The sequence below is a fragment of the Malurus melanocephalus genome, unplaced genomic scaffold (genome assembly GCF_030028575.1).
Source record: "Malurus melanocephalus ecotype Western Australia unplaced genomic scaffold, MMel_1.1 scaffold_17, whole genome shotgun sequence".
Taxonomy (NCBI): Eukaryota; Metazoa; Chordata; class Aves; order Passeriformes; family Maluridae; genus Malurus; species Malurus melanocephalus.
Window position 1 is genome coordinate 3,269,736 of NW_026623249.1, and position 10,755 is coordinate 3,280,490.

General features: G+C 48.4%; 1 protein-coding gene across 2 annotated transcripts in view; it reads left to right on the plus strand.

Annotated features, from left to right (window-relative positions):
- The window catches only part of CACNA1I (calcium voltage-gated channel subunit alpha1 I), a 91,484-nt gene extending 83,176 nt beyond the window's left edge, over positions 1-8,308 (plus strand). For both annotated transcript variants that reach the window (XM_057388757.1, XM_057388764.1), the window contains 4 exons: positions 1,745-1,861; positions 2,241-2,409; positions 3,271-3,467; positions 5,279-8,308. In XM_057388757.1, the coding sequence (XP_057244740.1) occupies positions 1,745-1,861; positions 2,241-2,409; positions 3,271-3,467; positions 5,279-5,980 (1,185 nt within the window). In that variant the 3' untranslated portion in view covers positions 5,981-8,308. The remainder of the gene's footprint in view (positions 1-1,744; positions 1,862-2,240; positions 2,410-3,270; positions 3,468-5,278) is intronic.
- The last annotated feature ends 2,447 nt before the right edge of the window (positions 8,309-10,755 follow it).

The window sequence follows — 10,755 nt, forward strand, 5'->3', positions numbered from 1 at the left end:
CTGGGCCAAGCAAAACCAACACAGTATGGTTGACAGATATCTGTATATGGATGACTGAAGTGTGTTTAGCCATGGTAGGAGTTTGTCAGTGAACACTAGTAAAATGTGTTTCCACACCTGCAGTTTATTTAGTCATAACTTCATTGATTGTGGGTTTTGTGTWGATCCCAGGGTGGTCAGAATTTTCGAGCAAGCAGTTCAGTGGCAGACAGACTGTTCTGGCTTTTGTTGAAATCCATTTTTATGGATGGCAAAGGTGGTCACAGATGTTATCACATTTCATGCTTGGGCCTCTGCAAGCACAGCTGTAAGGCTGTTTTGGTGAAGCAAGGACTTAGGAGAGTAATAGAAGAGTACACACAAGAAGTTGGACTGAATGAAGGCTATGCTTCTCTACACAAGTAGTTGCTGACCGGTGATGGTGTAGCATCCCTGGCATAAGTTCATGGTGGGCTCTCTGTGTGTTCGTGCTCTCAACAGCAGTTGTTGGTTTTGGGCTTTCTCCATGGCTGAATAGCAGCATGTTCCTGTGTCAGAATAGTATCTCAAAGAAGGATGTAATTTGTTCATTTTATTTAAATCCAGCTCCAGTTTTCCATTCTGTTTGTTTATAGTGCATTATCCCTTATATGGAGACCACTTCCAGTCCCTGGCATTGGCACAAGTCACTAAACTTCTAGCTTGAAAGTCATTTCTCCAAATCTTTCACCTGCTGTCATGGCACATGAGCTGTACCTGCCTCTTGCAAACACAAACACATGTCCAGAGGCTGTCCTGACAATAGCTGTCCAGAATATAGCTCTCAAGAGTTAGCTGCTGCTGGTGCAAAGTGGTGGCACTCTAGAGACCAGGGATAGAAATCCAGGCACAGGAGAGACAGAGCAACTGCTTAGACTGGTAGAAAATGAAGATGCTTTTCAGGCATTGTGAGAAAGAGTTGTCAGGCAGAGGGGATTTAAAAGCTTGGAGGAAAGAGGATGGAAGAGGGGCACATGTGGTAAGAAGCAGAACAAAAGATGAAGCAAGGTCAGGTATGGGACTGGAGCAGAGCTGAGGCGCAAGAATGAGAGAGATGCAGCAGTCAGACTTGCCTTCAGAAAGCAAGAGAGTTCAAGGGAGGGTGTGTGGGAGGGCTGAGTTTAGAGATGGAGAACAGAATGGGAGATGGTGTTAGTTGAGGTCTGGGATAGGTTAGAGCAAAGGGGAAAGGCAAGATGCAGGAAAGCTGGAGAGAAACAGGGTTTCAGTAAAAAAGGTAAGAGAATATGAAAAGCATGATACTGGCATGGACTGCAAGAGGCATGACTTTCTCTGGAATGAAAACACCTTCATGTTTAAGCAGGGCTGTCTGTGTTGCCTTCAGAAAGAGGGGTCCACTCCTCATCCCTCAGCAGAGCCAGCTGTCACCAGCCTGAGGGACCCCTCTGCCTGCCTGGCTTTTCTTGCAGGGCCTTGGGCCAGCTGTATCGCTGTGACAGATTCAGGACTCRTTCCTCCAATTCTGGCACTAGAGGAGCATGAACTGGTGGCGGGCTGCTTGCAAATCATATGTTCAACCTTTCCTAAAAAGTGAATTCTACTGCCCAGCCCAGATCTGGGCTAGGCAGTTTCTGATGTATCCAAGGAATATAACCTAAAATTGGTCTTGGGTCTACAGGCTCTCACTTATCCACCATAAACAGTGTGACTGCTTGAAATGTGGATTCCAGGCATGACCTGTGATAGCTTCTTTCCCTTCCTGCAGGTCCAGCTGGCTGAAATGGAAGCACTGTCTCTCAACTCAGACAAGTCCTCTTCCATCCTTCTAGGAGATGAGTCAGACAATCGAAACACTGCTCAGCTGAGTCCTAAGGAGATCAAGGTTAGCCCCAGGCAGCCATGGACATGTTACACCGTGTGCTGTACTTATGCCCCTGCTCATTTCAGGTGCTCTGTATTCATCTAAGTGTCCCTGTTGAGAAACATAATTCTGGTCATTTTTCGAGAGCTTTTTCATAGAGACATACTGTGGAGTATGATTTGAGGAGAACAAAAGGATACATGTATTTCAAAGTTCTCTTCACTGCTGTTAGTAACTTCTGAATTAGTCAAAAGTTAGGAGATTTGGGCTGGAAAATTGAGCATCTCTTAGCTAGCTTGAAGGTATTATCAGAATCAGCTCTTCTTGAGGCTTTGAAAAGTCTGCTCTATCATCTTGCGTTAAATTTCACAAGGCTTTGTCCTCACTTATTTTTTTCCAGGAGAATGGCCAGGACAACCCTGACTCCAATGGGGCAGACAATCTGGGGGAGTGCCTGCTTCCAGCATCCAGTGAGGATGGCTCTACAGATCCACACAGTTACCTGTGTGAAATGGAGAATACTCCTTTCAACTCAGTTCAGTCTTGGCTAAAGCAGGAAAGTACCAAAGGTGAGCAGGGCTCTCATTCTCCAGGTCTGCTGGAACTGTGGGTTGGTTCAACTCTGCTTTTCCCCTGCCTACCCTCTGCCAGGAGGAGAGTTAATGTGACTTGGGGTTACACTAACCAAGAATTAGCTTTCAGTTTTGCTAATTTGCTTCAGGAATGCAGGGAAGAGCAGATCCTTCATTTTTATGGCTAGTTTTTATATCTGCTCTTAGACATGACTGTGTGAAATATTGTGAAAGTGCTGATCCCCATTTGCTGTAGTGCACCCATGCATGGTCAGAGAAGAGTGGGGAAGATTTTCCTGACATGCCAGCTGGGTGAACTGTGTCACTCAGCACAGAAAAACACTGCTGCCTGCTGAGACCAAGTACAGGTTCAGGGAACATGTAACACATGTCTACCCTTGGTGGAAGTGCTCCAGTTCTACTCTTGAGCATGCCCTGGTCTCCTGTGGTCCCCARGTTTTCCAAACCACCTCTTAATTTATCTCACTTCATCCCTTGCCTTGCAGAATTGGGGATGAAAGTCCTCTGGCAGTGATACATAATTGAATCAAGGCCTTATGGCTCAGCATTGCTCTGTAAGAGCAACAGCAGAGCTGGCCAGTTACTTTATGGCTCTGAGTTGTGGTAGGTCTTCCAGGTCTGGTGCAGCTTTTTGTGCAAAAATTGGGATCTTTAGTCTGAACACTGGAGTGAGGCTTCTTGGCCAAGAGTGCATGTATCTGAATATCCTTTGGTCACTGGACTTGAGACTTTGCTCAGTGTAACAGCAGCAAAGGCACCAGATAAAATCGGGGTCTATTCAACATTTTTTTTTCTTCTGCTTCTCTTCTCCTTTCTTTTCTTTTGATGCTTTGTCAGTCCCTCCCAGCCCCTTCTCTCCAGGTGCATCTTCCCCTCTGTTACCTGTACCAGCAGAATTTTTCCACCCAGCCATCTCTGCCACACAGACAGGGCCTGAGAAAGTCTCATGTCCACGCAGCCTTCCTAAGATCTCTCTGCAAGGTTCATGGGCATCACTGAGATCTCCAGGTGTGAACTGCTCACTTCTCCATCAGGTGAGAAACTCTGCTTCTGTCTGCTAAAAAACCTAAATTTTCACATCACACCCAAACAGAGGGGGCTGAATAAGGACGAGGGCAGAGGAAGGAGAGAGACAGCTRTGGTCACGGGCTGGGTAGCCTGGGTCTGCAGGAGGAGCTCAGGGAACTGCAGAATGCAGGAGGGTAGGGAAGGAGAGAGGGTAGCATAGCAAAGCAATGTTGGATAKCTCTCAGCCCATGAAGTCACACATTCTTCTGCTTTGGATCAGCAAAAAGTTTGGCAGCTGCAGTGATCCCCACGTGAAGATGAAATTACATCACTGTGTACCTCCCCCCTGGGTCCCTGGCACTGCTGCAGACAACTGCATGCACAGAAGCCATGGTGTGAGCCAGGGAGGTGACAGCTGCACAGCCTCTGCAGGGTGGGTCCTTTTAACACTGTGACTCCAGATCATGCACCTTCTTGGTTGGAACAGACTTCTTCCCACCTACATCTTCCACATCCCTCAGTGCCTCATCCACACACTGTGTTCCTAAGCTCACTGTTTTGCCCTGCCCACTTAACTCTTGCATCCCGGAAAGATGTCATCTCTTTCTGAAAAGACAGCTATTTCTCACTAAAAAAGAGAAGAATAAAAGCACTGGGGGGAGATCAGGTGTTCCTGTAGGGCAGAAGAGGCAGAGATGAAAGCCSAGTGGAGATCCTTGTTACTTTGTTATTGTTCTTGGAAGATACTCCATGAACAGGGGCACTCTATTCCAGACAAATTAAAAAATAAAATCAGATGTTCCATTTATATGTGACAGATGCATATTTGTTGGCACAATACAAATGTATATGAATTCACAAGGATAAATTTAGCCTTGGTTTGAGACCACTCATTGCTGCAGTGTTGTAACTTCTGGTGTCAGTTAAGAACGAAGAGGAAAAGCCTTGGAGTTGGCACACCACTGGGAGAAAAGTACTGAATTGTTGTAAAGGAGAATTGGTAAACTTCTGATTATGAGATGCAGACTGTATTGAATACCTACGGAGATTGCTTCAGAAACTGCTTCCAGTCCCAYATGCATCATTCCCAGTCCAGTGTCTCAGGGATGATCTCATAGTGCAGACCAATTTCCCAGAAATAGCTGAAATGCAGCCTAACTAGCTGAGCCCTGATACAAGGAAATGAAGGCTGTTTCCTCTTCCTGCTGGAAGGGGATTCCACCTTTCTGCCCTCAATGCCATCATTTTCACTAGTGCTGGTCAAAAGAATCATGGATGCTCTTTTCTCTGCCCAGATATTGCTGATTTTTTAAATGAGAGGAGGTCTGTGCAGAAGTCCCTTGATTCCTGTCCAGCTGATAGTTTTGATGTATCCATAAAGTCTGTGTGGCAGGTTTATAGGGAAGCCATGAGTGAGGACTAACAGGGAACCTTTCCTCTGCTGCTTCCAAGMCCTGCAGTGCTCAGGGAGAGCCTAGTGGTGGGGGCTGCAGGGCTCAGATCCAGCACCCCTTCCCTTTGGTGGAGCACTGCACATGGGAGTGGTAGATTCATCCTGAAGCAGAATGAAATTAGCTCAGAATATCAAAACCTTTYCTTCTCCTTAGCCAAAGGGAAATCCCCTGAGCAGGCTGCATAGCTGGTGCTTTGTAGCATTGGTTGGTTTATAGCTGCCGTCCCCAGCACAGGAGAGCRAGAGAGGAATTGGAGTTTTCCCGCTTTCTGTAATCGTGGCTTATTTTCACACCCCAAAGTGCTCCCAAATCAAATAAGGCAAAGTCTTTCGCCCACGGCTTATCTCCTTCCTGAGATCTCTTTTCGTGCTCCTGCCCCACAGCCCCCCGAGAGCGACACGTCGCTGGACAGCCGGAGCAGCAGCTCGGCCGGCAGCCTGCAGACCACGCTGGAGGACAGTCTCAACCTCAGCGACTCTCCTCAGTGCACCCTGGACCTGCCGGTGGCTCTGTGCCCCGTGCCAGCGGCGGGCAGCCAAAGACCCCTGGTAGCACCGCTGTCCCCCGCCTCCCGCCGCCGCAGCCTGCGGGGCCGGGGGCTCTTCAACCTGCGGAGCCTCTGCCGCCACCAGCGCAGCCACAGCAGCGGCGGCAGCACCAGCCCCGGCTGCACCCACCACGACTCCATGGACCCCTCGGATGAGGAGGGGGCGGGCAGCAGCCTGCGCGGGGGCGGCAACAACAGCGAGCCCTCGGAGACCCTCAGCAGCCTGTCGCTGACGTCCCTGTTCTCGCCGCCCCCCCCGGGGCTGACTCTGGTGAAGAAGTGCAGCAGCACCAGCAGCCTCCACGCCAGCCCCTCGCCCCGCCGCCCCGCCGCGCACCACGCCAAGCCCTTCTACACCGTCGACCCTCGGGGCTTCCTCTCGATGCCCTCCTGGGTGACGGACTTCTGCAAGGACACCCCCTCGCCCAGGGAAGTGGAGGAGCCAGATGGCTCCGGCAGACTGGGGACGGGGGACCGCGGCTCCCCGCTCCCTTCTGAGCTGGAGCTGGGCGACGGAGTCAGCAAGAGGAACAGATGAGGGTCCCTGAGGTGCAGGGAGGGAGCATTCGGCCGCTGGCATGGGGAGCATGTTTCTCTAGCTTCTCCCTGGCAGCAATTCCAAAGGATTTGCAAGAAAAAGAAACAGGCAAACAAAAAAAAATATAAATATATATATACGTAAATATATATATATATATACATATATATATATATATAATAAATATTCTGGTACCGTACCTCAGAGGTGTGGGAGAGTGCAAGCAATACGGGAACAGTCCTGCCTGAGGGCAAGACCTGGACCATCACCCCAGAGACTATAGTGACAAGAATAGGCCATGGGGCTGATAGAGACAGGATCCTCCAGCCAGGTGACTGCCAGGTGGCAGCTGTCCAGTTATATACATATACATATACATATAGAGAGAGATCGATTTATTTATTTTTTTTACTGAGAGATTATGAATTTCAGAAAGTGCTAAGGAGGAACAAGAGAATTGGGGGGGGCGGAGCTGAAAGAGCTGCTACACCACACCATGAGGGTGGGGTGAAGGGAAGGGAAGCAGCAAGGGAAGAGCATCTGGGGGCTTGCCTTGCCTGTTTCTGGGAGCTTCCTTATTGTCCATGCTTCCATTTCAAAGGTTAAAAATTGCGGCCCAGATCTTCAGGGTGAGCATAAATTGGCAAAATGTGCTGTGGGCGTAAAGCAACAGAGCTCTGGCTTGAGGTGGATTTATGCTGATTTACAGCAGGTGAAAATCTGACCCCAGCAACAGGAAMAAGCAAATAGCCATAGAGCACAGGGAAGCGTTTTAGGTGGAAAGCCTTGCTTCGAAGGGAACGTGTGAACACAGCGGGCACACTTTTGGAAGGAGGGATGGAGGCTACATGGCTTGATTTTGTTGTTGTTTTGTTGGGTTTGGTTTTTTTCATTTTCCAAAGAAAGAAAACTACGAAGGGAAAAAAAAATTACAAGGCTCGTGGGGATATCTGGTGTGGGAGGGGCAGGGTAGACTGGAAGGAGAAGGTAAAAAGGGGAGAGGAAATTGAACTTTTCCCCCTTTTATTTGCAGTAATCATGATATTTTATTTTAGAAGCCCAAAGGTGCAAAAATTTTCCCTAGAGAAACCTATCTGTTATTTTTGTATCTATAGCTATATATATTAAAAGAATACAAAACCTAGAATGTTAAAAAAGACATTAAAGCAAAGGGGGCTTCAACAACACRGTCAGTCCCCTGGCTGGGGGCTAACCCTGTTCCAGTTCCAGTGGGAAGACCCTACAAGGATACCCTCAGCTGGGTGGTGGCTCTGTCTCCTCTCTAGCATCATCCTCTGGCATTTTCCTGGTTTGCATCAGTGTAGCTGGGACCAGAGTCCTGTTCAGTGCCACCTGTGGACCTGGAGAGCAGCGAATATGGGAGCGGGTGTGTGTTTGTGTGTGTGTGTTTGTGTGTGTGTGTGTGTGTGTGTGTGTAATTGCAGGGATGCTGATGTCGGTTGTGTCCAGGCCAACTGGTTCACCAGCTGCAGAGATGGGTGAAGGGGACCAGGAGAATTGCAGCTCTGCTTGTCTCTGCCCTGCAGGGCAGTGGGAGTGGGGAGGGCTGCAATGTGGAGGGTGAGGGCAGAATGACCCCTCAAACCACGACCTGCCTCASGATCCAGGATTCTGTCCAGCAAACACAATCCTCTCCCAATGTGGTTGCAGAAAGGCTTCCAGAGGCTGCACCCCTCCTTGCTTTTCCAGTAGGACAACTGCACAAGTCTCCTTCCTGGCACAGCCAGCCTGGATCTCCTCCTGCAGAATCTCCAGAGTTTTTTACCCTTCCCAGATTTGCAAGTTGGTAGGAAAACCAGCCACCCAAGGGGAACAAAGAATTTTGGATGTCACATACCAGCCCAGGGATGTTCCACTCAGGTGTGTTAGAGAAGACAGGCTGGAAAGGCTAGTGGGGAGATGATAGCAGCCCAATGGAGACAGGAATGTTTGGTGTGCTGAGGAGAAGGAACAGGGATCCCTGTCCCATTTTTTTCCAGCAGACTAAAAGGGCCCCTGCAACCCTCACATAAGTGTCCCAGCTGACATACGAAGCATTGTGAAGATGACAGCACAAAAGATGTTCTGATTTTATTGTGACCTGTCTGACTTTAAAGTAGCTGCTGCATCTTATGAAACAGGGTTGTAAACAGCAAGCACATCTCATGGGACCAGCAGCCAGGAAAAGAATAATTACTGTGTGGACTTGTTGCTCTGTTGCAAGCATGCATGCTGACTGCAGGAAGGTCAGACCTGTGAGGAGAGGACAGGAGAGCTGGGTCCTTGTCCTTGCAGAAAGGATGCAAATACAGATTTATTAAAGCAATAATAAGGGTCTTTAAATGCTGTTTTTGCAGTGGTGATTCTTTGGGTGAGTTGCCCCTGCTTGCTGTCCCATGGGCAGAGCAGAGGGACAAGACGCATGGTTTCACATCCTCAGGGTAGGAGGTCAGTCTCTAAATGGCTGAACAATGAACTTGGGTTTAAAAGGCTTGGACCCAAACCCAGAGCTGCTTTGAAGCCAGATGTAGGGCTTACCAAAAAAATCCAAACAGTTGAAACCTRTCCAAACCCCAGAATTCAATGCACAGAGTGCTCCCTGGAAGTTGGCCATAAGAGAACAAGGGGGACTCCAAGCTATCCTAGCAGTTGTATGGGCTCTGAAATGTTTCAACTGAGGAATGGGAGAAAGATCAGAGATTGGTGGAGTGCTACAAATTACCCCAATATCTGGGCATGACAGAAGCACGGCCTGCACTTGGGATAGCTGGGGGGAAGAAGAGCAAAACGATGATGGGGAAGGTGGTGGTGATGACCTCACAGAGTGACTACAGCCCCTAGGACTGATGACCTCTGGGCTTATTCCCAGGTGTCCCTGGAAGTGACATCTTTGTTTCTCCTGTGGTTTGGGGTTCATGGCAGCCCTGCTGCTCTGCAGGATGTCTCCACCTCCCAGCAGGGTCACGACACCTCTCCCACCTCCCTGCAGAAGGGCTTTCACCCTCTGCTGTGTGACTGGAGCAAAAGGCTTCTGGCTTAGGAAGGAAGTTGCCATGGAAACAGAAGAGTAGGTTATCTTTGAAGAATATTTTGTCTCTCTCTTTTAATTATTTACTAACTGTTTCAAGAAGAAGGAGGAAACATCYATCCTGACCAAAGAGGAAGCAGAACACAAAACCCCTGCAAACACTTTGAGTTTTTGCAGGGGATTTCTGCAACGCTTCAGGTTGTGCAGTTTCTCCTGGCAAGAGCTGCCTTTCCCAGCTATGCCTGACTGTTGGCACATGAAAAACCTGTCATCACCCACCCACCTCCCAGACAACACCTGAGGGCAGCTTAGGATTTGCCCAGGCATCTTTTCAGCCTCCCATACCCTCCACTTCCCACAGGGGACTGTACCACAGGCAGTTCCTGCCAGGGTGCTCTTTGCTGTCGTTAGCCCGATATYGCTCTGTTTTGTCCTGCTGCCACGCTACCTTTGTGCCCAGCTCTCTCCCACGTCTGCTACTGAAAGCAGTCCCTCACCCTGCTCAGTGCTGAGCCCCTCCCCGAGCTCACACCTCACTGCCGTGTCCTGCTCTCGCTGCTGCTCCGCCAAGCAAGGCGTATTTAACTCTTTTCATCTTGGCTCACCAGGTGGTTCTTCTACCTCTTTTAAACATTCTTCTGAGTATTTTTTTTCTAAGTCCTCTGTGTAAGTTTTCCTCTCTCGCTATGACCTCTGGGCCTGTCGATGTTGTTTACTGCAGCTGCAGAGAAGGGTCCATCCCTTGTGCTTCCCACCTTCTCTTGAACTGCTCCAATCTGCCCATGGAAAACACACCTGTATTTAGTATTTTTCCTGAACCTAGAGACTGACTCAGCACAGCCAAATGAGTGATGGGTACCACTAGGTGTAGTTTTTATGGCTTCTACATTTTCATCTGTCTTTCTTACTCCTACAAAAAGTTCCTTATAAAATTAGGTATACAGGAATCAAATGCCAATGTGGCCTCTGTTTTCTTTCAAGGAAAGTTGGCAGGGTAGTGCATTTGGGTTTTGGGGTTTGTTTTGTTTTAGAGGTTTTTGTTAGGCCTGTGTAAAGGACYGCACACCACCAGCCCTCTGTGAAATTTTGAGCTGAGCATGACTCAGCTGGTGGGAGGGGAGGAACTGAAAACATTACTGAGCAGGAAAATAATTTTTCAAATAGAAGAAAGATAAGCAGAAAACCTTGAAGTGTTTCAAGGAATTTTCAACTTTTCCCACCAAAATAGCTTTCATGTTCAAAATGCTCCCTAAGAGCATCACAGAGGTATTACAGCCTTGCTGGCCTCTGGCTGGGCAACCCGTGGGACACTGAAGATGGGTGCYCAGGCAGTGAGGTCTCTGCAGGAAACGTGCCCTGCACATACACACCCTGCAATGACAGCAAAAATCATCCTAAAGTTGGTTCAGGAACAGAGATTTAATTTTAGCCAATGTAATTGAAAACTCAACATTTATTATGGAAGAGAGGGAAGCAAGTGGCTTTGGTTCACTTGGGTTCATTACAAGAATTCCACAGAGAATGGAAAAAATAAACCCTGCCGATTTTTTTTACTAGCTGTGATACAAAACACACAGTGAATCTTGTAGGGAGAACTTGGTACTTTGCAAAGTCCCTCTTTGCAAAGTCAGGCACCTGGATATCTGTGACCCAATTCAGTTTATCTGTATGTGACCTGACTTTCCAAGTAACCCCTTCCCTGGTCGTCACGAATACTTTATGAGATCTGTCTTGCTTCTCTTTTTTC